This window comes from Mobula birostris, chromosome 10 (assembly GCF_030028105.1).
Source record: "Mobula birostris isolate sMobBir1 chromosome 10, sMobBir1.hap1, whole genome shotgun sequence".
NCBI lineage: Eukaryota > Metazoa > Chordata > Chondrichthyes > Myliobatiformes > Myliobatidae > Mobula > Mobula birostris.
The window spans coordinates 14,368,259-14,395,636 of NC_092379.1; the positions used below are offsets into that span (position 1 = coordinate 14,368,259).

Here is a 27,378-nt window from a genome sequence, read left to right on the forward strand (position 1 = left end):
TAGATCATTGATAGATCATAATAGAAAGATAGTTAGATCATTGGTAGATAGATTGTAGACAGCTAGATAATAAATAGAAAGACAAATCGACCATAGACAGAGAGATAGAGATAGATAGATTCTGTTCCCTTTGGCATCTTCTAGATGACTGTGTGTGTGTGTGTGTGTGTGTGCATGCGCGCACATGCACATATATCTGCGTATTTGTGTGTGTATGTGAGGTGTACAGCTGTGTGTGTCTGTGCGTTTACATGTTATTACATATGCTTGCTTGTGTTTTTCTATGTCTGTGAGTGTTAGTGTTTGTGTGTGTGTGTGTGTATGTGTTTGTCTGTGAGCTTATATGTGTATGTTTGTGTGTGTGTGTGTGAGAGAGAGAGAGAGAGAGAGAGAGAGAGAGAGAGAGATGATATGCAGGAGACAACTGGGTTTACTGTGGACTGCCCTATGGAACTGAGCATATCTCTCCTGTGAGAGACATTGGGACTGAGTACAACACAGTGCTAACAGTGATAATTCCGGTATTGGATTGGGGAACAGGTGGTGGAGCAGGCTGCCCCAGGGTGGGGACATGGCAAGGTGGGCAGTGCGGTTCCTGCCAGTTGGAATGGTTAATATTAACAAGAAGTTGTGTGTCGGGAGGCTCAAACACTGCTCTGTTTAGCCTAAGCCATACAGACCCAAAACAGGCCCTTCAGCCCACAACATCCATTCTAACCATCAGGAACCATCTACATGAAACGCTGTCATAGGAAAGCAGTATCCACCATCAGAGATCTCCACCACCCAGGTCATGCTCTCTTCTCACTGCTACCATCGGGTAGAAGGTGCAAAAGCCTCAGAACTCGCATCACCAGGTTCAAGAAGAGTTAATACCACCTCCCCCCAACCATCAGGCTCTTGAACAAAAGACGAATAACTACACTCACTTGCCCGTCCGTTGAGATGTTCCCATGACCAGTGATCTCATTTTAATGATCCTTTATCTCATTATCTCTTGTTCTCGATATTTATTACTAGTTATTTATATTTGCATTTGCACAGTTTGCTGTCTTCTGCACTCTGGTTGATCTTTCATTGATCCTGTTATAGTTACTATCAAGGGTGCAGTGGTCGCCAGAGCGCTCTGAAACGCATCCGGCACATCTTTAAGAAAAAAAGCCAAAATAAACAAGCTAATTAATTAGGTGCTGCCCAGGGTGATTTGAGTCTCTCAGAAACTGCTGATCTCCTGTGATTTTTACGCACAACAGACTCTGGAGTTTACAAAGAATGGTGCCAAAAACAAAAACAAAAAAAATCCAGCGACTGGCTGTTCCGTGAGCGAAAACATCGTGTTAAATCCACCTGCTGGATTTTTTTTGTTGTTTTTGGCACCATTCTTTGTAAACTCCAGAGTATGTTGTGCATAAAGATCCCAGGAGATCATCATTTTCTGAGAGACTCAAATCACCCTGGGCAGCACCTAATTAATTAGTTTGTTTACTTTGGAGTTTTTCTTAAAGAGGTGCCGAACGCATTTCAGAGTGCTCCGGATACCACTGCACCCCTGGCTGCTATTCTATAGATTTGCTGAGTATGCCTGCAGGAAAATGAATCTCAGGGTTCTATATGGTGACATTTATGTACTTTGATAATAAAATTTACTTTGAACTTTGAAGTTCCTATCAAAGACCAAGTTGAGGCAAAAGGGATGTCCAACCACGTTATCTTACGGTGTAAAGACTCGGAGAGGGTTTGTGGGCAGTGCACCAGTGAGGTCGTCCTTCAGCTCTAACCATCACATCTGGGCAGCGGGGAGGGAGCTGACCACATAATTCAACAGCATGGTGAAAGTGTGAAAATAGGAGGCAGAGCAGTGTTTAGAAGATCAGGGAAATGTAGACTATGTAGAGTTTGCACAGAAGCAGAGCTAAGGCCTGGGGTGGATCAGCCATGGTTACGTTGGGCAGCGGGGCAGGCCGAAGAGCATGAAGCGGCCATTTGCAGCTCCTACTCTCTCGCTTTCTCCTTTTCTTGCATATGGAGCAGTGGGTTCTTTATACAGCCCCAAGTGTGAGGGAAAATGGGTTCCTGACCTGCTCTCAACACATACAAAGTGCTGGAGGAACTCTGCAGGCCAGGAAGCATCTGTGGAGAAGAGTGAGCAGTTGACATTTCAGGCCGAGACTCTTCAGCAGGACTGGAATAAGCATGGAACAAAGAGCACGGCGGTAGAAGCAGGCAGCTGAATGTGAGTATGGGGTCCTCAGAGGGTCCGAATCGAGAAGCTTGAAAACGGACCTGGAAGCCAAGTGGCGCAAGATATCGGCGAAGACGGATTCCCAGGACAGATACGTGGCTGTGGCAGCGGGTCTGGCTGAGCGCATGGTCGAAAAGTCGGAGGGCAGCAGAGACCACAGAGGGGGAGAGGGTTTCGCTGAACTCCCGTTGAAGGGAAGATTTAAACTTCTTCAGGGTGGGCAGCCTGGGAAGAGACCTCGCAGTGCAGTAGTGGAATCACAAACATGAGAAAATGTACAGTTGCTGGATCTCCAAGCAGCACACACACACAAAATGCTGGAGGACCTCAGCAAACTAGGCAGCATCTATTGGGAAAAGTAAACAGTCAACATTTCGGGCTGAACATTGACAGCATGAACATTGACTTCTCAAACTTCCGGTAATGCCTCACCTCCTCCTCGTACCCCATCCGTTATTTATTTATATAAACACATTCTTTCTCTCTCTCCTTTTTCTCCCTCTGTCCCTCTCACTATACCCCTTGCCCATCCTCTGGGTTTTTCCCCCCCTCCCCCTTTTCTTTCTCCCTGGGCCTCCTGTCCCATGATCCTCTCATATCCCCTTTGCCAATCACCTGTCCAGCTCTTGGCTCCATCCCTCCCCCTCCTGTCTTCTCCTATCATTTTGGATCTCCCCCTCCCCCTCCCACTTTCAAATCTCTTACTAGCTCTTCCTTCAGTTAGTCCTGACGAAGGGTCTCGGCCCGAAATGTCGACTGTACCTCTTCCTAGAGATGCTGCCTGGCCTGCTGCGTTCACCAGCAACTTTGATGTGTGTTGCTAACATTTCGGGCTGAGACCTTTCATCATGAGTCTAACCTAAAGTGCAATTATAAAGAAAGCATGGCAGTGTCTCTATTTCCTTAGGAGTTTGTGGCGATTCTGCACGACATCTAAAACTTTGACAAACTTCTATAGATGTGTAGTGGAGAGTATGACTGGCTGAATCACAGCCTGGTATGGAAACATCAATGTCCTTGAGATGGAAAATCCCACAGAAGGTTGTGGATACTGCCCAGCCCATCACGGGTAAAGCCCTCCCCACCATTGAACACACCTGCACAGAATGCTGTCGTAGGAAAGCAGCATCCATCGACAGGGACCCCCACCACCCAGGCCATGCTCTCTTCTCACTGCTGCCAACAGGGAGAAGGTACAGGAACCTCAGGGCTCACAGCACCAGGTTCAAGAACAGTTACTACCCCTCAACCATCAGGTTCTTGAACCAAAGGGGATAATGTCACTCAACTTCACTTGCCCCACCATTAAAACGTTCCTACGACCTAAGGACTTACATTCAAGGACTCTTCATCTCGTTCTCGATATTTGTTGCTTATTTATTCATTATTATTTCTTTCTTTTTGTATTTGGACACTGGTTGTATGTCCAAATTGGTGCGGTCCTTCATTGATACTATTGTGGTTGTTATTGCTATTGTGGATTTATTGAGTATGCCCTCAAGAAAATGAGTCTCAGGTTGTATATGGTGACATGCATGTCATATATTTGATAATGTTTACTTTGAACTTTGAAGCCACAACACAGGCTTATATACAGACAAAGGATACCCCGTCGAGTCATGAACAAGAGTGAACAATTCTTGCTGTGGTCACACCAGAGGAGACGAGACTCTGTAAGCATTCCCATCCCCAGTGGCCGTAGGGCACTGCAAGAAAATGCAACTGATGAGGCTGAGGTATTGGTGACTCAATTGAGCCTTGCCTTTGTCCTAGGATCGGGGAATCAAATTGGCTGGCAGGTTGACTACTTTTCAAACTGCTTTTATAAGGCGGGAACGTGGCTCTGGGGGTGCCCAGAGATCATTGAAAAAGTGCCATATAAAACGCATGGATGGAAGTTACAATGGACATTTACAAGATGGAGAAGATAACAGCATCTGTTAATCATAAGTTGGAACAATTTGATTCATACTGGGAAAAATGGTTTAACTACATAACACCTCATAGGCCTGATGAATATGTTGTAAAAAAAGATCACTCCCTACTTGTACATAGTTCTCTTTGTTCTTTCTTTCCTCTTTTTTCTATAAGTGTATACCTCAGATCAATATTATGTGGAGATTTGTGGCAAATATGACTATATGATATATAGATAGATAGATAGATAGATGTACTTTATTAATCCTGAGGGAAATTGGGTTTCGTTACAACCGCACTGACCAAGAATAGAGTATAAATATAGCAATACAAAAACCACAAACAATCAAACAACAAAATGCAAACTATGCCAGATGGAAATAAGTCCAGGACCAGCCTATTGGCTCAGGGTGTCTGACCCTCCAGGGGAGGAGCTGCACATTCGATGGCCACAGGCAGGAACAACCTCCCGCGCCGCCCAGTGTTGTATCTCGGTGGAATATGGCCGGAGTCCAACAGTAAAAAGTTCAATATCCAGTCTGCAAACACGTTTCTCGATCATAATATGACCCGGATTGCACCATCTGTTGTTAACCAGAACAGTAAGCACCCAACTCCTTTACGCTTACCCAATGTATGTACAGTATCTGAAATACATCCTATGGAAATGTTTGATGATAGACTTCAATAAAAAATAAATTACAAACAAAAAAGAAAAAGTGCCATATAAATGCGAATGACTCTTGGTTTCAATGCAGATTGATGAGGTTGAGACAGGGATGAAACACACTGTAACAAAATGGGCAAGAGGTGTTAAGGCATTGGGACGGACAGTAGGTTTTGATGGACTCCAGATCACGGTCTCAGAGAGTTTCACTATTGCTTGCCTGGTGGGTGGTGAGGGGGGTTGATGCTTTTGCTGTGGCTTGTGTGTGGGAGGGGTGCGGGGGGGGTGGCTTTGGGGTTCTAATGTTTTCTGTATTTCATTCTTTTTCTTCTGTTTCGTGGATGTCTGGGGAGAGTAAGAATTTCAAGCTGTATACTGCATACATTCTCTGGTATTATATTGAACTATTGAACCATTGAGTAGGTTGTGAACTCTGTCTGTTCCTCTTGGGGTTTGAATACACCCCTTGGTAAATGAATGAACAAATCCTAACTTCAGTGAAAGAAAAAGCAACAGTCTACATGGTCAGGTGTAAGAATGGTCTGTCTCTGGAATTGTTGTTCCTTCCCATACCTTTGGGGTGCACCGGGCAGCAACCTTTGCTGTATCTTGAGCATTTTGTCTGTTTTTTACGAGGCCAAGTTCCTAGCTTGATGCTCAACCCAGCACAAATGGAAAGCATGCAAGGAGCCGAAGTCTGGTGCTGAAGCCACTAGGAGAACAGAAGTTGTGGAAAGAAATGTCATGAATTTTAGTTCAGCAGGAGATTGTGGGCCAAATGGCCTGTTCCTGTTCTGTACAGTTCTACGTTCTAAACACTGGTTCATCTTTCTCTCAGTGCTCTGTGTGCCTTCTCACCGCATACAGTCTGCAATGCTGTCCCGGGAGCATTCCTACAGCACCCAGTCCCATAAGTCACCCTAAAGTACTTCACCAACAAATTAATTCCCCTTTGAAACACGATCGTAAGGATTGCACAGCAAGATCTCAGGGGCAGTGGTGCCCCAATGTCCGATCCATTTTTGGTTGTGGATGAAATATTGAGGAAGCTATTATCTCCTGCCCGCGTTTGACCGGTCTTCCTCTCCCTCTCGCTGGCTGCTGTCAGAGGAAAGTGCAGGAGTCTGGGATCCACAATGCTAGGACTGATCGGAAAGGCTCTGGACTCATTTTCCGGGGACTTTGAGGTTCCTGTTGCATGCGTTCCTGGATTCTGGTTACTCTTCTTTTCCCGCTGGTATTCAGCGGATTGATTGGGAGCCATCAATGCGGACGGGGTGCCTCGGCAAAGAATTTCCCAGCTTTGGCTAGCGGCATGGCGCAGAACTGAACTGAGCTGACCGCTGCTGGTTTGACGTTTGATATTCCGCGTGTTGCTCGCTCGCTTTTTACCGTTTGCGCAATTTGTTCTTTTTTTTGCGCGTTGTGCGTTCGGTGTCCTCTTCAGCGGGTTCCACGGTGTTTCGTTGTTTGGTGGCTACCTGCAGAAAGACAAATCTCCAAGTTGTATTCTGTATTCATACTTCGATAGTAAATGTACATTGACTTTAACTTTGACTTAAACACAGGATGTAAACAGGTTTGAACAACACCAGGATAACACTGAGGTCAGGTTTTCTGGTTTGTGATAGATCCTTTAAACAAGAGCTTCAATAAGACCCTAAATTCATGGTCACTGGATCAAAAGAGGCCAGAGAACAGCTTGTATTTTCTTTGGGCTATTTACCTTGTTGGCCAAAATGACATCTCTTAGGGAGTTCTGGTTAATGTGACTGATGCATATTGTGATATACTGGTGATGTTACAACTAATTGAGCCCACCCGCTTACTGGCCCCATCTTCCACCCTTCCGTCCTTCCTGGTCCCACCCCCACGACCGGGTCCGCCTCTGCTGATAACTGAGTGACTGGTTTCCTCTTCTGCCCACAGAACCACTGGGGCCGAGACCACGACGACACGGGCTCCACACATTCCGGCACTCCTGGGCCCTCGAGCGGAGGGCTGGCGTCGCACAGCGGGGACAACTGCAGTGAGCCAGGTAGTTCGGCGTCCGGCGCTCGCGGTTCCGTTGCCGCGCTGTCGGTCGAGCGGCTGTTCGGCCATGAAAATGGTTGACGAAGGGCGGTGATATTCCTCGCGCAAGGCTGGGCTCACTGAAAACCAAACACTAATCATGCAGGACACAGCAGCCCTTCTCCCGTGACCCCCCCCCCCCCCCTCTGATAACTCAGCACCACTGCAAATTGGACTATGGTTCTCCTTCCAGGATTAAACTCCTCACAACACGCTGGGGGAACTCAGCAGGTCCGGCAGCATCCGTGGAAAAGATCAGTCGATGTTTCTGGCCCGAAATGTCGACCGATCTTTTCCACTGATGCTGCCCAACCTGCTGAGTTCCTCCAGCGTGTTGTGAGTGTTGCTTTGACCGCAGCATCTGCAGATTATTTTGCATTTAGGATTAAACTCCTGATTGCCAACCACTGTCTGTCACTGGACAAGAGACAGGTTCAATGATGTAGTCAACAGTGAGGCTGTCTCAACTATGTTCTCTGGGGATAGTCTACAGTCAAAACTACACCTCACAATAAGAGCAGGGCTCCTCAACATTACTATAGTGGATACTGTATAGTGGCGCGTGGCCAAGTGGTTAGGGCGTTGGACTGGCGATCTGAAGGTCGTGGGTTCCAGACTCGGCCGAGGCAGCGTGTGTGTCCTTGAGCAAGGCACTTAACCGCACAATGCTCCAGCCCACCCAGCTGAGAATGGATACCGGCAAAAATGCTGGGGGTTCACCTCGCGATAGACTGACGTTCCTATCTTGGGGGGGCAGGGGGGGAGAGAGTCTCGTACTCTCAGTTGCTTCACACCACGGAAACCGGCATAAACACCGGCCCGATGGGCCATAAGGCTCGGCCAGACTTTAATACTGTAGAAAGAGTGCAGAAGAAATTTACAAGGATGTTGCCTGAATTGGGAAGCATGCCTTATGAGAATAGGTTGAGTGAACTTGACCCTTTCTCCTTGGAGTGACGGAGGGTGAGAGGTGACCTGATACAGGCTTATAAGATAATGAGAGGCATTGATCGTGTGGATAGCCAGAGGCTTTTTCCCAGGGCTGAAATGGCTAACACAAAGGGGCAGAGTTTTAAGGTGCTTGGAAGTAGGTACAGAGGGGATGTCAGGGGTAAGTTCTTCACACAGAGAGTGGTGAGTGCGTGGAATGCACTGCTGGCAATGCTGGTCAAGGTAGATACAATAGGATCTTTTAAGAGACTCTTAGATTGGTACATGAGGCACAGAAAAATAGAAGGCTGAGCTGTAGGCAGTTTCTAGAGTAGGTTACATGGTTGGCACAACGTTGTGGGCCAAAGGGCCTGTAATGTGCTGTAGATTTCTATGATTCTATGATTTTGATCTTTGACCATTGGCAGATTGCACTGGGTCATAATACTCCCCTGAATTGGTGTGTGATTTATGGAATTCTGCAGAATAGGAAGCACAAAATAATCAGGATCAACTTTATTATCACTCACATATCAAGTCAACTCAAGTCAAGTTTATTGTTCGTTAACCGTAATATATGTATGCTGCCAAATGAGACATCGTTTCTCCAAACCAAGGTGTAAAGCACAGTGTCACGCATAGCACATAATAATTTAGGAAAGTACGAATTAAATCTACAGATGCATTACACATAAATAAACAAAGTAAAGTGCATAAATTAAGTGTTGTAAGGTACAGTACAGATTAACCGGTGACACTTCGAATGCGATGTGGCAGGGAGTTCAGAAGCCTAATGGCCTGAGGGAAGAAGCTGTTTCCCATCCCGACCGTTCCTGTCTTTATGCATCTTTATGTATGTGGCGAACTTAGTGGTTTTGTGCGAGACATTAAAATTTACTCTAACAATAACAAATACAGTACTGTGCAACAGTCTTAGGCACATATGCAGTATATAGCTCGGGTGCCTAAGACTTTTGCCCACTACTGTGGTGATTTTATGTATTTCACTGTACTGCTATCACGCAAAAAAAACCCACAAATTTCATGACATATGTGAACAATGATAAACCTGATTCTGATCTGGCTCTCTATTGTGGACTGAAAGTGGGAAGAGGGCAGGGAGAGGGGAATTGTGGTTGGGAAAAAGGGAAGGGAGAGGGAAGCACCAGAGAGACATTCTGTAATGATCAATAAACCAATTGTTTGGATTCACATGATTTTGTCTAGTGTCTCAGCACGATGTCTCCATTTTCTCGTGGTACTCCTTCCCTGCCATGTGTCCCACACCCCTCCCGTGGCACTCCACCCTCACCATTCCCCACGTCTTTCGCTCCTGCCAGATTTACAAACCCGCTCTCTGCTCCACGTTGACAGAAACGGCACTGTGCAAAGGTCTTAGGTACCCTAAATATACGTACAGTATGTGCCTAAGACTTTTTGCACAGTACTGTATATCATTCAGAAATGTGATGGCGGAGGGGAAGAAGATAGTCCTAAAATGCAGAAGTTGGGTGTTCAGGGCTCCTGTACCTCTTCCCTGATAGTAGTAATGAGAAGAGGACTTGTCTTGGGTAGTTTGAGGCTTGTGCATGTCTACAACTATCTTTAGCGTCTTTCAATGCTGTGCACTGGAGCGTCTATACCAGATCATTCAGCATGCTCTCTGTGGTACATCTAGAAAAGGTTGCTCCTGGCTTTGGTGACCTCCTTCCAAAATTTTCTACCATCTTCCCCCTCCTGTGTTTCTGCAGCTCTCTTTACATCGTTATCCATCTTTATTGCATCCTGTGGTGCTGGTTCCATATTCCACATCTCCACCAGCCCCCTCCTGTAGGGCAAAGGAGCTTCTCCCGAATTCCTGGCTGGAGCTATTCACCACCTCCAGGATCTGTGTGCCGGTTTGAAAGGGTGGGCATCATCTGATGTCCACGGCTCACTTTCGCTTTAGATAGTTTCCCCTTCCCTCAACCACAGCCCGTACCTTAGTTGTGACCACCTGTTTCAATCTTGCTCTATTTGCGAACACCTCCGTATCTAAATCAGGAAATTAGTAACATAGAGTGGCCTAAACTCTTCAAAGGTATTGAATAGCAACTTGCCCCTTCTCCTCACCTGGCTAATATCTCCCCCTGGTGCCCCTCCTCCTTCCCTTTCTCCTACAGTCCTCTCTTCTCTCCTGTCAGATTCCTTCTTCTCCAGCCCTTTGCATTTCCCTCTCACTTGGTTTCACCTGTCACCTTCTAGCTAGTCCTCCTTCCCCTCCCCTCAACCTTTTTATTGTGGCGTCTTCCCCCCTTCCCTCTCAGTCCTGAAGGAGGGTCTCGACCCAAAACGTCGACCAAATATTCATTTCCATAGATGCTGCCTGAAATCCTCCAGTGCTCTATGTGTGTTGAATGATATTAAGATTTCCATCTACTCCCTTTCTCCCACCAAACCATCCCTCCCTCTGCGATTATTCCTTCCTTTCCACCCATCCATCTCTCCCTCTGCATCTGCGCCCTCTCTCCCACCCCACCATTTCTCCCTCTACCCCTCTCCATCTACACTAGATCCTCCAAAATCCTCCCCCTCAATCCCTCTCTGTCTCCCTCTTTCTAACCTGCCCTGTTGCTCCCCAGCAACTTCCCTCTGCCTCCTTCTCTATCCAGCTTCCATCTCCCCGTCCCCACTCACCCTCCGCATAACCCCCTTTCCCGACCCACAGCTGACGTTACAAGTGCACATTGCTGAGCCAGGGCAGAGTTTGTTTGGTTATTTACTTATTCTTTGAGGTACCGTGAGGGAGAGGCTCTTCAGGCCGTTTCGAGCCACCCCCACCCAGCTTATCCTGACTTAATCCTAGCCCAATCACGGGACAATTTGCAATGACCAACTAACCTGCCAACTAGTCTGTCCTTGGACAGTGGTAGGAAATCAGAGTGCTCGAAGGAAACCTTCGCTGTCACGGGGAGAACATACAAACTCCTTACAGACAGCGGCAGGAATTGAACCCAGGTCACTGGTACGGTAAAGCGTTGTGCCAACCACTACGCTACCGTGCCTCCCAGAATTAAAGAGCCACAGAGAGGTGCTGCACAGAAACAGGCCCCTTGGCCCATCTAGTCCATGCTGAAGCTACTTAAGCAGCCTACTCCCATTGACCTACACCAGGACCATAGCCCTTCATGTAACCATATAATCATATAACAATTACAGCACGGAAACAGGCCATCTTGGCCCTTCTAGTCCGTGCCGAACTCTTACTCTCACCTAGTCCCACCGACCCGCACTCAGCCCATAACCCTCCATTCCTTTCCTGTCCATATATCTATCCAATTTAACTTTAAACGACATTATCGAACCTGCCTCAACCACTTCTGCTGGAAGCTCGTTCCACACAGCTACCACTCTCTGAGTAAAGAAGTTCCCCTTCATGTTACCTTTAAACTATTGCCCTTTAACTCTCAACTCATGTCCTCTTGTTTGAATCTCCCCCACTCCCAATGGAAAAAGCCTATCCACGTCAACTCTATCAATCCCCCTCATAATTTTAAACACCTCTATCAAGTCCTCCCTCAACCTTCTACGCTCCAAAGAATAAAGACCTAACTTGTTCAACCTTTCTCTGTAACTTAGGAGATGAAACCCAAGCAACATCTTAGTAAACCTCCTCTGTACTCTCTCAATTTTGTTGACATCTTTCCTATAATTCGGTGACCTGAACTGTAGACAATACTCCAAATTTGGCCTTACCAATGCCTTATACAATTTCAACATTACATTCCAACTCCTATACTCAATGCTCTGATTAATAAAGGCCAGCAAACCAAAAGCTTTCTTCACCACCCTATCCACATGAGATTCCACCTTCAGGGAACTATGCACCATTATTCCCAGATCCCTCTGTCCTACAGCATTCTTCAATGCCCTACCATTTACCATGTATGTCCTATTTTGATTAGTCCTACCAAAATGTAGCACCTCACACTCATCAGCATTAAACTCCATCTGCCATCTTTCAGCCCACTCTTCTAACTGGCCTAAATCTCTCTGCAAGCTTTGAAAACCTACTTCATTATCCACAACGCCACCTATCTTAGTATCATCTGCATATTTACTAATCCAATTTACCACCCTATCATCCAGATCATTAATATATATGACAAACAACATTGGACCCAGTACAACAACAAAAACAACAGGAATTCTGCAGATGCTGGAAATTCAAGCAACACACATAAAAGTTGCTGGTGAACGCAGCAGGCCAGGCAGCATCTCTAAGAGGAGGTGTTGCCTGGCCTGCTGCGTTCACCAGCAACTTTTATGTGTGTTGCTTGGACCCAGTACAGATCCCAGAGGCACACGGCTCCTCCAATCTGACACACAGTTATCCACCACTACTCTCTGGCGTCTCCCATCTCCCATGTACCTATCCAAACTTACCTTAAGCGTTGAAATTGAGCTCGTGTACACCACTTGTGCTGGCAGCTCTTTCTGCACTCTTACCACATTCTGAGTGAAGAAGTTCCCCCTCATGTTCCCCTTGAACTTCGCACCTTTCACCCTTAAACCCATGACCTCTGGTTGTAGTCCCACCCAGCCTCAGTGGTAAAAACCTGCTTGCATTTACCTTCTCCACAGTTGGACTGGCAGCTTCTACTGCCTCGTGTTCCCAGGGTCTGGGAGCCTTTTCTTCTCTACAAATTTACATCACCACTAACCCTCTGTAGTTCATTAAAGATTTAGCATGCAAAATTATCCTGTGTCAGAGGTTGCTTTTGGGTGGGGGTAGGAAAAAAGTGGGGATGGGGGAGTGCAGCAAGAGGATAAAGGTTGTACGCAGTCCCCCTCCGTTGACGATTAAATCTCGCCTGGGACTCCAGCGCTTTGAACTTCATCAGGATTCACCTCTTAATCAATGAAGTATTGGTGAAATAATTAAAGACACAAGACAGGAAAAATCAGCCTCATTTTTAATTTAAAATCCACAGGAGTGGTGATCTCTCACTTACTGGGCAGGTAGAGTGGGATTCCAGGCTCCAGTTAATGAGAGGGAGGGGAGCCCAGAGAGCTTGAAGATTTGTGTATATGCAGCGTTCAGCAAACTGTAGGGAATTGAAAACTGCAATAACAGAGTGATGAATCATCCTGTCTTCTCATCTTTGTCAGAGGTTTATAATGAAATGTGCTTTATTTCTGCACACACATTTATCCTTTGCGTGTGTGTGTGTGTGTGTGTGTGTGTGTGTATATATACACAAGCATATAATATCTGAACCTGCCTGTGCACACATCTGAGTGTGTGTGGGTGTGTATTTGCAATCATGAGCGCAGCTGCGTGTACGTCCATGAATATATTGCTGTTCCTTTGCGGCACATCGGCATTTCTGCAGTTCCTGTCGCGCTTGACTGTTTTTTTTTACGAGGCCGAGCTGCTATAGCTCGATGCTCCGCCCAGCACGGATGGAAAGCGTGCAAGGAGCCAGCCGATTTCGAACTCAACCGCTTGCCTCGAAGTCCGGTGCAGATGCCATTGTACCACCGGCCAGCTAGTGTGAAAATGTATATATTTGGATATAATTGTGCTTGCTTGTCTGCCTAGATGCTTATAGAAACATAGAAACACACAGCATAGAAATCTACAGCACATTACAGGCCCTTCGGCCCACAATGTTGTGCCGACCAGGTAACCTACTCTAGAAACTGCCTAGAATTTCCCTACCGCATAGCCCTCTGTTTTCCTAAGCTCCGTGTGCCTAACTAAGAGTCTCTTAAAAGACCCTATTGTATCCGCGTCCACCACCATCGCTGGCTGTGCATTCCACGCACCCACCACCCTCTGTGTGAAAAATGTACCTCTGACATCCCCTATGTACCTACTTCCAAGTACCTTAAAACTATGCCCCCTCATGTCATACGTCCAGGAGTGTGTTCGTGGGCACATGTTTGGGCAAGTGTGTGTGTGTGTGCGCGCGTGTGGCATGTATATTTGTGTGGGGGTGTGTGTGTTGCATAACACAAACTATCTTTGCATCGGATGGTCCAGTACACAAGGGTCTAGCTGCAACATGCTTTCTGATCTCTCTATCACAGACCACATTACGTTGCTCTCATTTGCGGAGGCAATGTTCTGGAAGCTGGCTTCATCTTGTCCATCCCCACCCCCCCGCCAACCCGTCACTGACCCAACACTGCCTCAGACTTCAACATGCTTCATAATTTTCCATCCTCTCCCACCACACAATCCGCCCACACTTCAGATCCAAAATTCCACAGAGCGTGCTGTTTATTCCCAGAGAGGAATCCAGAACAGTTTTATCACATTTTGCCTTCTCCCTGTCTTCCGACGTTCCAGCGGATTTGTTAAAAATATGAACCATGCCAACAGCACAGTCTTAAAAGGGACATGTCACTGATGTAATGTATCTCTTAAAGGGACATGTCACTGTGTGATGTATCTCTTAAAGGGACATGTCACCGTGTGATGTATCTCTTAAAGGGACAGAGCATCCATGTGGTGTGCAAAAGTCTTAGTATGTATATATTTGAAGTACTGGCTGTTGCCCACGCAGTGGGTTCCCCCCTTCAAGTCACTGATGTAGTCCAAGGGAAGGGGAAGCGCCGATACAGCTTGGCACCAGTGTTGTCGCAGAGGTTGCCAGGGTGAAGTTGTAAACAACATCTGATTTCTTCCTTGGGGTTTACTCCCGACGCTAACCCTTTGTGTTGGGCACGTGGCCAAGTGGTTAAGGCGTTCGTCTAGTTGTCTCAAGGTCGCTAGTTCGAGCCTCAGCTGTGGCAGCGTGTTTGTGCCCTTGAGCAAGGCACTTAACCACACATTGCTCTGGAGTCTGTGCGAGGAGTGGCACCCCACACAGACTTCCAATCTGTGCCTTGTAAGGCATGAAAATGCCCGACGCAGGCCTCTCATAGTCTGAGTCGATGTTCTCTCCCTTTCCCATGGGTGGATATGGCCACAAGGCAGCGGAGGTTTAAGATCAGAGTTTTCCTTCTCCTAGGCGGGCTGCCGCCCAAGGCTGATGAGCCCCACCTGCCCGAAACAACAACATACATCTTTGGGATGTGTAATGAAACCGCGAGCGTGTGGAGGAAACCCACATGCCCGCGGGGAGACTGTACAAACTCCTTACAGACTGTGGTGGGAACTGAATCCCGGTCACTTGCGCTGTAAAGTGTGTCACATCTGTGCTCAGTTAAGCGTCACAGCCTCAAGATTAATTACTATCCCTTTTCAGCAGAGATGATAGGTAATGTCATTATCTGGAGCCTGGCAAATTTTCCGAGTTCTCTGAACAAGAGCAGTGAGGTCTCTGTTGCAGAGAAAGATCAGTAGCTACTTGGATGTTAAGGAAATGGAAGACGATGGGATTAGTGCAGGAAAGTGCAACTGAGATAAAACTCCTTACTGAGTGGCAAACTGCATCAGAAAGATAAGATTAGCTTTATTTGTCACGTGGACATCGAAACCTGCAGTGAAGGGCGCCATTTGCGTCAAACCAAATCAGCGGGGATCGTGCTGGGCAGCCCGCGACGTCACCACGCTTCCAACGACAACGTAGCAGGGCCACAAATCACTAACCCTAACCGTATGTCTTTGGAATGCGCGAGGAAGCCGGGGTACCCGGAGGAAACACATGTGCTCACAGGGAGAACGTGCAAACTCCTTATAGCCAGCAGTGGAAGTTGAACACCAGTCAGTGAAAGCTGGTGTTGTAGAGTCTCGCACCAATTGCTACTTTACTGTACTGCTGCATGAGTAGGGTGGTATGGATTTCCTGCTATTTTCTCCTAACAAAAAAGTTCTTTGGTGGTGTTGGAAACCACTGTTCTTTTTTAATAATACTTTTTATAAAATTTATATTTTTTAACAAACTTATGTATTTTTCATGCACTGGCAGAAATTGGTATAGCAGCTAAACTAATGGTTCATCAATTTTCATTGGCTGAGTACTAGCATATTTCCCATGTGATGCAATTGTTTTAATTATGTAGCTTCTTAACGAGTTTATTCTCTATCTAAGGAATTTCTCTTATCTTCTGTATAAAAGATAGATTTTTCAGAGGCTTATTTAGTCTTTTGCCTTAGCATTAATTCCCCTCTTAGCATCGTTTCTCCACTCTTTATTTAGTTTGCTCTGTATTGTTATGTTTGTTTGTACTCTAACTAAAATCTTGAAGTTAAGACTGCTCGATCAGAAATTAGACAGAGATTCAGCAAGAGTCCATAAATATCTTGACTTCAGTTTTGAATATAATCAATAACTGAGCCTCTCATCCCTTTGGAGTGGAAAACTGCAAAGGGATGTGATGTTGAGGCTCTATAAGGCGCTGGTGAGACCTCACTTGGAGTACTGTGGGCAGTTTTGGTCTCCTTATTTAAGAAAGGATGTGCTGACGTTGGAGAGGGTACAGAGAAGATTCACTAGAATGATTCTGGGAATGAGAGGGTTAACATATGAGGAACGTTTGTCCGCTCTTGGACTGTATTCCTTGGAGTTTAGAAGAATGAGGGGGGACCTCATAGAAACATTTTGAATGTTGAAAGGCATGGACAGAGTGGATGTGGCAAAGTTGTTTCCCATGATGGGGGAGTCTAGTACGAGAGGGCATGACTTAAGGATTGAAGGGCGCCCTTTCAGAACAGAAATGCGAAGAAATTTTTCTAGCCAGAGGGTGGTGAATCTATGGAATTTGTTGCCACGGGCAGCAGTGGAAGCCAAATCATTGGGTGTATCTAAGGCAGAGATTGATAGGTATCTGAGTAGCCAGGGCATCAAAGGTTATGGAGAGAAGGCGGGGGAGTGGGACTAAATGGGAGAATGGATCAGCTCATGATAAAATGGCGAAGCAGACTCGATGGGCCGAATGGCCGACTTCTGCTTCTTTGTCTTATGGTCTTATGGTCTTATGGTTCTCCCCACTCAGTGAACTTCCTCCTCTTCAGTGCCCTCATTTTCCACCCCATCAGGTCTTGGACACCATTGGGTTCTAAGGGACTTGGGGAAGTGGAGGGATTTAAGGATGAACTTTCAGAAAGGAGTTTGGGAAGTTAGGGAGAGGGGGGATTTACAGGGAGGGTGGGAAAGTGGAAAAGGGAGCAGTGACCCACTGTTGGGGGAACGTCCTCAAATGCCCGTGTCCTAAGCTCTGGAACTACACTTTACATCTCTCCATTTCTGAGATGCTCCCTTGGCCAGGCTTTCTCCCATTGTGGCCCAGGGCCAAACTTGTTGCTCCAAGAAATTGTGCAAAATCCGGTCATCAGAGGAGTGAAACTTGGGTGGGGGGGGTGGGGTAATGGAGACAGAAGTTGCAAAATCCATGTAGAGGTTTGTGAACCCAAGACTCTACTAACAATGATGCAGCAAGGAAGGCTGGGTGAGGGTGGGTTCTGACCCAGGTGAGGACAGAAGGGTTGGGCGCATATTCAGCTGCATTTAAAAACTGGGCCAAAGCATCCTAGCCATGATTACTTTTGTCAGAGAGATTCCAGATTAAGTTAATGAATGACACAAAGCTAGATTGACCTGCACTGAATATGCCTGGACTGGATCAATGACTTGGTGTTTTATATTCCGTGTTTTTCGCTCTTTTTTTCCTGTTTGTTCGATTTTATTTTATTTTTTGCATGTTGGGAGTTCTGTTGTTTACCGTTGAACGGGTTCCATAGTTTTCTTTCTTTGTGTTGTGGCTGTCTGTGGAGAAGACGAAACTCAGAGTTGTGTACTGCACACATACTTCGATAATAAATGAACTTTGAATCTTGGAGTCTTCCCTCCCACTCCAGGATATTTGTGCAGCTCGTCCTCAAAGAGGACACAACCGTTGGAGGCTTGCGTGCCTCAATGACCCGGAGAGCTCTGTTGTCTGGAGTCAGGGCCTTGTGCTTTGGCTCTTGCTAGGGTCACCCATGTCAAACAGGTCAAAGGGCAGAGGCCAGACTAAGAGTGGTCCACCGGTCCTCCAGGTTCGGGGGTTCAACCTCAGCTGGTAAAACAAAATTGTTACAGAAAAAGCGATGAAGAATCCTTCTACGTCCGAGTGTGACGGTATTCCTGAGTCTCCACCCAGGATGTGCATGACTGACAGTAGTGAAAACTGAGATTAAGCTACAGGCACAATGAAGGAAGCCCTGAACACCGCCAAAGATGGTGGATCTTGATTGCTGCCCTGAGCATTAGATTATGAGAAGACTCAGTCCTCTTTTAGATTATGAGAGGTGGGTACTCGCGTTAGTGGTGTAACAGGCAGTCACATGTGCAGCTAGTAGACTTGCTGCGTCATCCGAGGTCAGTGCCATCCTTTGGTGCCGTCTGCATGCGTGGAGTCTGGGTATTCTCCCTGTGAGCGTGTGGGCTTTACCCCGGCTGGTCCAGTTTCCCACCTTGTTGCGGGGGGCGAGTTGGACACTGAAAATTGTCTCTGGTGTCCAAGTGAGGGGGTGGGATCTGGCAGTGGGGGGTTTGATAGGGAAGCGAGAGAGCAAAGTGAAGAGTGGGGTCAGATACCTGACTGTCAACATGGATTCTGCGGGCCAAGGGGAAATACTATGGCACTCTAGTGCACTTTTTTAAGGAGCTGTCTGAAGAGAACCAAGTCATTCCGTCCGCCACAAGTAGGACTTCCCGGTGGCCAAGCAGCTTAATTCTGAGTTCTCAGTCCATGGCCTCCTCTGCTGCTGCAATGTTGGAGGAGCAACACCTTATATTCCCTCAGGTGGGCCTGAACATCGATTTTTCAAACTTCTGGTGATTGCACCACCTCTTCTCCCTCACCATTCCCCATTCCCATTTCCCTCTGTCACTTTATCTCCTTACCTGCCCATCACCTCCCTCTGGTGCTCCTCCCCCTTCCCTTTCTTCCACGCCTTTCCCTCCTCTCCTATCAGATTCCCCCTTCTCTTTCACCAATCGACTTCCCAGCTCTTTACTTTACCCCTCCCCCCTCCCAGTTTCACCTACCGCCTTGTACTTCTTCCTCCCCTCCCCCTCCCTTCTTGCTCTGACCTCACCTTTTTCCCCAGACCTGCCGAAGGGTCTCGGCCCAAAATGTCAACTGTTTTCTCTTTTCCATTGACGCTGCCCAGCCTGCTGAGTTCCTCCAGCATTTTGTGTGTGTTCTCTTATATTCTGTCAGGGTACCCACAAACCCGATGGTATGAATATTGATTTCTCCTTACAGTGAACAACATGTCCCCCACCCACCGTCCCCCACTTCCTCTATTCCCCACTCTGAGTTCGACTTCTTCTCGCCTGCCTAATACTTCTCCTTTCTCCTATTGGCCACTCTCTTCTATTAGATTCTTTCTTCTTCACCCTTGACCTTTCCCACACTTCTGGCCTCACCTATCACCTCCGGCTAGCCTCTCCCCCCCACCTCCCCACCATTTAATCTAGGCATCTCACCCCCCCGCCACTCCTCTCTTAGTCCCAAAGAAAGGTTTCGGTCTGAAACGTCAACCGTTTACTCTTTTCCATAGATGCTGCCTGTGTGATGCGTGGCCAAGTGGTTAAGGCATTGGACTAGCGATCTGAAGGTTGTGGGTTCGAGCCTCGGCCGGGGCAGCGTGTGTGTCCTTGAGCAAGGCACTTAACCACACAATGCTCCAGTCTACCCAGCTGAGAATGGGTACCGGCAATAATGCTGGGGGTTAACCTTGCGATAGACTGTCATCCTATCCGGTGCGGGGGCGGGGGAGTCTCGTACTCTCCGTCACTTCACGCCATGGAAACTGGCATAAGCACCGGCCTGATGGGCCACAAGGCTCGTGACAGACTTCACTCTAATAGATGCTGCTGAGTTCCTGTGGCATTTTGTATGTGTTGCAAGTCATTAGAGCCTGTTTGCTCTCCGAGTGTCCTGTTTGAGCGTAGGTGGGGTAGGTGAATCACACACTTTCATCAGAGGGCCAATGGTTCCTACACAGCACGGTGGCATAGTGGTTAGCAAAACGGTTTACTGTACGGGTGACCCGGGTTCAATTCCCGCTGCTGACTGTAAGGAGTTTGTACACTCTTGCCGTGATCCTCCCAGAGTCCAAAGATGTACCGGTTGGTCATTAGGCTAGGACAATATCGGGGGTTGCTAGAAGGCACAGTTCGAAGGGCCAGAAGGACTTATTCTGCACTGTATCTCAATAAATAAAAATAAAATGGGGTTAGTGTGGAAACGCACGTCGGAGAGCCTTGGCTAGCTGCCCTCGTGGGTGGAGATTGACTCTAATCGCCAAACAGAATGCACGTCACCTACTAGACAGGAAATGTGGCAAGAGTTAAATTGCAGAGACGATGTGCAAACCAACCTGGAGCTCAGACCCTAGGAATGGCTGGGGTAGGACGCACTCAGTGATCCGTGTCTGTGGGACCATCTGAGTCAGCTACCAACTTTCCAGGATTGGCCTCAGAGTTTCCTGGAATTAAAGATAAATATCTCAGATACCGCTGGGATCAACACCCACTAAAAAATCATTTATAAGACATTGTGTTAACAAAAGTATGCATGAACAATTTAGGAGCCATTAAAGTATTGGCTTCTGGTCAAACGGTGTTTTCTTTTGTCGGTTGACCTATTGGCCAATTCAAAGTCGTTTTGCTTTCTGATTGGTGAAGGAAGGTTATGCACCAAGGAGATGGACAAGTTGGGTGACCAATGATAGGGGTGTGGGGCTGGTTTGAAGTAATAGGTCATGTGGTGGGATGTCTACGAATGTGCCTTGAAGGCAGCAGGTCCGACAGTGTCAATGAACACTCTGGGACAGCTCCCGCACTGAGGTGGAGGTGGAGGTGGACAGACTGACAGGATGATTCTTGACTTGGCAGTAGTTGCAGCAGCTGGCATCAAATCTTCCACAGTTCATGATTCACCACAGCTAGAGGGGAATGTAGCAGAGTTTGACCCAGGGATCTCTAAGAGATGTGACGACACATATTGTGTGCAGTTCACTGCAGGAAGGATAGGGAGGCTTTGAAGAGATTCACTGGGAGGTTACCTAGGCTAGAGAATACCAGCTACAAAGAGAGGCTGGGCAATCTCTGAAGTTTTTCTCTGGAGACTTGAAGGCCAAGGGGAGACCTGATTGAAATACGTAAAATTATGAGAGTCAGAGTGCTTCTGGGTTGAAAATGTCAAGTACTAGAGAGCATGGGTTTAAAGTGAGAGGGGGAAGGTCAAATGTGCTTTGCAAGACTTTATTTTTACACAGACTTGTAGATCGCTGGAACTTGATGCCGGGGAGGTGGTGGATGTAGATATAACAGCAACATCTGAGAGATATTAAAACAGACACAGGTGGCTGGTGGCGTAGTGGCATCCACACCGGACTTCGAGGCGAATCCGGCCGGCTCCTTGCACTCATTCCATCCGTGCTGGGTTGAGCGTCGAGTTAGCAACCCGGCCTCATAAAAAAACTAGACAAAAATGCTAAAGAAGCGACGAGTTTGCCACCCGATGCGCCACAAGGCATGGAGAGGAATAACAAAAGACAGGCACGTGGACAGGTGAGGAGTGGAGGGATATAGAAAAGGTGTGGGCAGATTTAAATTGGCATTGTGTTTGGGGCAAACATCATGGGCAGAGGGCCTTTTCCTGTTGCTGGACTGTTTAGCTGATCCCTGCGGTACATCATTTGTTGCAGAAAAGCACTCACCCACCCTGTCTATCACCCAGCCAAGTCTGGATCTAGTTTGCCAATCAGCTCAGATCACTTGTGCCTTCATGTTATGGAACATCTAGCATGTAGGAGCCTGTCAAAGGCCTTACTGAAGTCCATCTAAGCCATGTCTTGTGCTGCCTTCTTCAATTTTCTTAATTGCCATCTCAAAAGAACTCATTCGGATTCACGAGACGTGATCTCCTCTGCACAAACCATGTCGATTCCTCCTCATGAGTCCCTAGACTTCGATCTGAACATAAAACCGGTTCTCAGAACCTTCAGCAAATTCTCTGCCCCGGAGGTGAGGCTCACTGGCCTCCATCTTCCAGGCTTTTCTCTTGCTCTGTTTCAGATACATTATCATAGACAAAGGTCATGAAATCTATTGTTTGTGACTGCAGCGCCGTACGATACATAAAAATTAACTTTAAGTTCCAACATAGAGTGCAAAGTCTCTCCTTATAACTCAGATCCTCCAATCCTGGCAACATCCTTGTAAATTTTCTCTGTATTCTTTCAACCTCATTTACATCTTTCCTGTAGGGAGGTGGTCAAAACTTCACACAATACTCCAAATTAGACCTCACCTGTGGTGACCAGAACCAATGTTCCCTCTAATTTGTAATGACCAGTGTGCACAAAAATATTGTGCTCCGCAATTTTTGGCCAACAATAGACAATAGACAATAGGTGCAGGAGTAGGCCATTCAGCCCTTCAAGCCAGCACCACCATTCACTGTGATCATGGCTGATCATCCACAATCAATACCCTTTTCCTGCCTTCTCCCCATATCCCTTCACTCCGCTATCTTTAAGAGCTCTATCTAACACTTTTTTGAGAGAATCCAGAGAATTAGCCTCCACTGCCTTCTGAGGCAGAGCATTCCACAGAAACACAACCCTCTGCGTGAAAAAGTTTTTCCTCAACTCCATTCTAAATTGTCTACCCCTTATTCTTAAACTGTGGCCTCTGGTTCTGGACTCCCCCAACATCGGGAACACGTTTCCTGCCTCTAGCGTGTCCGATCCCTTAATAATCTTACATATTTCAATCAGATCCCCTCTCATCCTTCTAAATTCCAGTGTATACAACCCCAACATGTACGCACTGAATAATTTCCTCAATAAAACCAGTATAAGTAAGTCAGTTCTAAAATCTGCAGCCAAATCTTCACAGGCTCCATGTTGTCAACACCGGTCCACATCAGAAACCGAAAAATGGAAATGTGATTATGTACAGTTGTGAAATATACTTAACATGCCAACAAGGTGGAAGGTGACAAGCTTTTGTGAGCAGTTTAAATTCCTTTTGCGTGCTAGTAACAAAAGATGTGTGTGCGTGCACAGCTTAGCGGGATCATTGACCAGGCCTGGGCACAGAGCTAGAGCTGGAGCTAAACCGGCCAAACCAATGTATAAAGCGGTAGCAAAAGGAGAAGCAGCTGTCGGAACTCAGCGGGCCCGAACGTCTGCATGTGCAGGACTGATGGGCAGTCGGATGAAGTTTACCAAGTCCATCTGTCTTCTCTACAGATAACGTACCCGGTCGGCACGGTGCTTCACAACGGCAGCCGTTCAGTTCCTGCGGCTGCCCCTGAGGAGTTTGCACGTTCTCCCCGTGGCTGCGTGGGTTTCTGTCAGGTGTCTGGTCTCCTTCCACAGTTCAAAGACGTGTGAGCTAGGGTCTCCCATTTTAATTCCACATCCCATTCCCATTCTGACCTGTCTATCCATGGCCTCCTCTACTGTAAAGATGAAGCCACACTCAGGTTGGAGGAACAACACCTTATATTCTGTCTGGGTAGCCTCCAACCTGATGGCATGAACATTGACTTCTCTAACTTCCGCTAATGCCCCACCTCCCCGTCGTACCCCATCCGTTATTTATTTATATACACACATTCTTTTTCTCTCTCTGACTATACCCCTTGCCCATCCTCTGGATTTTCCCCCCCTCCCCCTTTTCCTTCTCCCTAGGCCTCCTGTCCCATGATCCTCTCATATCCCTTTTGCCAATCACCTGTCCAGCTCTTGGCTCCATCCCTCCCCCTCCTGTCTTCTCCTATCATTTTGGATCTCCCCCTCCCCCTCCCACTTTCAAATCTCTTACTAGCTCTTCCTTCAGTTAGTCCTGACGAAGGGTCCCGGCCTGAAACGTCACCTGTACCTCTTCCTAGAGATGCTGCCTGGCCTGCTGCGTTCACCAGCAACTTTGATGAGTGTTGCTTGAATTTCCAGCATCTGCAGAATTCCTCGTGTGAGCTAGGGTTAGTTAGTTTTGGGTGTGATATATTGGTGCCCAAAGCGTGGCGATACTTGCTGGCTGCCCTAATCACGTCCCCGGACTGTGTTGGTCATTGATGCGTTGTACTGTAAGTTTCAATATACACCTGACAAATAAAGCTTAACATTCGGCCAATATTTTTATTTCATCTTGTATCTCCACCGTCACTACTGTGTGATGTGACGCGGCTGTTAAACTCTTCAGGTAGGCTTGTTGCGAGGGGTTTTGACTGCATTTTTTTACATCAGTGCCTGGACTTAATTCCTGGTAAATTGCTTTTTTATTGGCCTTCATAAATCAAAGTACTGAGTACAGGAGATGGGGTGCTATGTTGAAGTTGTATAAGACGTTGGTGAGGCCTAATTTGGAGTATCATGTGCAGTTTTGGTCAGCTACCTGCAGAAAGATTAAAGGTTGAAAGAGTACAGAGAAAATTTACAACAATGTTGCCAGGACTGGAGGACCTGAGCTATGTGGAAAGATTAAATAGGTTAGGACTTTATTCGGTAGAAGATTGAGAGGACATATGATAGGGGTATACAAAATGACGAGGGGTATAGATAGGGTTAATGCAAGCAGGCTTTTTTTCACTGAGGTTGGGTAGACCTACAACCAGAGGTCATGGGTTAAGGGTGAAAGGTGAAACGTATAAGGGGAACATTAGGGGAAACTTCTTCACCCAGAGTGTGGAAGCTCGATTTCCATATTTAAGAGAAGTTTGGATAGGGACGTGGAGAGTAGGCATAGGAAGGGCTATGGTGCCACTGCAGATCGTGCCTCAATGAATGGTGCTCCTGCCTCTCAGCTCAAGTAAGCCTGGTTCAATCCCGACCTCAGCTGCTCCCTGTGTCTGTGTGTGTGGATTTTTCCCCCAAGGGCTCCGGTTTCTTCCCTCACCTCAAAGGCAGGTAAGTTGGCGAGTTAATTGGCCGTTGTAAATTGCCCCTAGTCTGTGCATGAGGTGTAGGATCCTGGGGGGAGTATTATTTATTGTGATGCCTGCACTGTTTTGTGCACTTTACGCAGTCCTGGGTAGGTCTGTAGTCTAGTGTAGTTTTGCGTTGTTTTGCGTAGTTCAGTGTAGTTTTTGTATTGTTTCATGTAGCATCATGGTCCTGAAAAACGTTATCTCGTTTTTACTGTGTTCTGTACCGGCAGTTATGGTCGAAATGACAGTAAAAAGTGACGATTTGACTAGACTTGGGGAGAATAATATGTATTCAGGTAGGATTAGTGCAATTGTGAAGGACTGTTCCATGATTACAGTCATTGCAAAATACAGCACAGAAGCAGGCCCTTCAGCCCATCTAGTCCATGCCAAACCATTTAAACTGCCTGGTCCCATGAATAGGCAGCCAGACTATATCCCTCCATACCCCTACCATCCATGAACCTATTCAAACTCCTCTTAAGGAATGAAATTGAGCTCTCATGTACCACCTGCGCTGGCAGCTCGTTCCACAATCTCACCACCCTCTGAATGAAGATGTTTCCCCTTGTGTTCCCCTTAAACTTTTCACCTTTCACCCTTAATTCATGACCTCTGGTTATAGTCCCACCCAACCTCAGAAGAAAAAGCCTACTTGCATTTATCCTATTTATAGCCCTCATAATTGTACATACCTCTATCAAGCCTCCCCTCAGTCTTCTGCGTTCCAAGGAATAAAGTCCTAACCTGTTCAATCTTTCCTTATAACTCAGGTCCCCCAGTCCCTGTAACATCCTTGTAAAGTTTCTCTGTGCTCTTTCAACTTTACTTACATCTTTCCTGTAGGTAGGTGACCAAAACTGCAAACAATTATGATTATGTATTCAGGTCGGATTAGTGTAATTGTGAAGGATTGTTCTTTGGCGTCTGACTCAATGGGATTCAGGCTCTTTGCTGGTGAATTCACTGCACCTTTTCAACGTTGTTCCCTTCCCAGCATTAACGTGGTGGTGGGAAGGGCAGGTGGGCCGTGAGGGCCAGGACACGGTTGCTGGGGGTTTGGGGGGTGGGGTGCAGGGTGTAGAGGAATAAGACAGCTCCAACATTTCTAAACCTCCAATAAGCCTTCTCTGCGAGGTCGAAAATCCAGCAACAAGTTCACCTGTCATCCCATTGGAGCACTTGCCCGCCCAAAAGCCCTCGCTCTTTCCGATGGATGTGGGAGATTATTTATGTCCTCCCAAACGATTCAATGGTGCCTCAGTTGCTCGTCCCACGGAAGGATGAAATTTCAGACAGCTGCCACTGCAGTGGGCTATCAGTCTGAGTCAGTACCTTGGAGCAGGACACAGACCCACTGGACATTGAGTTCTTCATCTTCCGGTAACTGTTCCCCCTCTTTCTCCTTACTCCCCGTTCCTGACCCAACCCATACCCCATCTTTCACCACACACTCCCCTCTGCTGCCCTTCCCCCTCCCTCCCATGATCCACCTCCTTCTCCAATCAGATTCCAGCCCTTCACCACTTTCCACCTATCACCACGAGCGCTGTTCCCACTCGTCCCGCCTCCAGCTGCCCATCATCCTCGGATCCACCAATCACGTACCTGCTCATGCTCCACTGGCTATCTCCCTTTCATTCTTTATTCCAGACGAACTGTCTTGATCCAAAGCGTCAGCAGTCCCATCTCCTCACATCGAGGAGATCGACCTGCTCGGTCCCTCCAGCGGTGTGGTTTTTGCTTCTGGGTGGCGACGGCACTGGATTTGACCTCCAACCTCTGGAAATGGAAATCCAGGAACAGTCATTGTCCAAACCTGCACTGTGAGATATTTCACCTATCAACTTATAGTTGAACATTTGACACTCCCAAATGAAGGTTGTCACCGAGGGAGGTCGAAATCCCTCCACTTCCTCCATCTGAGAGATTCTTGATCCTTGATGTTCTGATCCAAAGCCTAAACATCCAAACTCGGAATGTGAGGCAGAGTTGGTGTGTGGGTCTCTGCAATTCCTACGAACCCCCGGCAGACCATACAAATGTTCAGCCCTTAATCAAGTGCACTTCTTCAGAAGTAGATGACTGGGTCATTGTGTGGGTGCTTACTCTCTTACCTACTGCCTGCAACACCGCTGGCATTTCGGGCAGCAATGAAGGTCCTCCATCTCTGGCGGTGTTCAAGTCTTCCTTCATCATGTCGGTAGCTTCCTCTCAGTTTTCACTATCGTCAGTCAGGCAAGTCCCGGGTGGAGCCTCAGGAATACCGTCACATTCAGATGTAGATTGACTGCTGTTTCCATAACTGTTTTGTTTGACCAGTCAGGGTTGTTAGCCCCGAGCTGAACCCCCTGAACCTGGACCACCCTTAGTCTGGCCTCTACCCTTTGACCTGTTTGGCATGGGTGACCCTACCAAAGGCCAAAGCACAAGGCCCTGACTCCAGACAACGTCACTCTCCGGGTCACTGAGGCACGGAAGCCTCCAAACCACAATAAAGTTGTGGTCCTCTTGGAGGTGTGTGGGAGCTTACTGTGCACAAAATGGCTGCTGTGACAACTGTATTCAACACCTCAGAAGTGCTTTATTGGTTAGAAAGCAACTTTGGACGTTCCAAGCTTGTAAAAGTTGCCTATAACAGAAGATTTATTTCTTCACTTGCACATTTTGTAAATTGAAAATG

At 47.1% G+C, this 27,378-nt stretch overlaps 1 protein-coding gene across 17 annotated transcripts in view; it reads left to right on the forward strand.

The window, feature by feature from the left end:
• LOC140203835 (homeobox protein Meis1-like) overlaps positions 1-27,378 on the forward strand; it is a 437,451-nt gene that overhangs the window by 339,432 nt on the left and 70,641 nt on the right. For all 17 annotated transcript variants that reach the window (XM_072269947.1, XM_072269949.1, XM_072269948.1 and 14 more), the window contains one exon: positions 6,756-6,864. In XM_072269947.1, the coding sequence (XP_072126048.1) occupies positions 6,756-6,864 (109 nt within the window). The remainder of the gene's footprint in view (positions 1-6,755; positions 6,865-27,378) is intronic.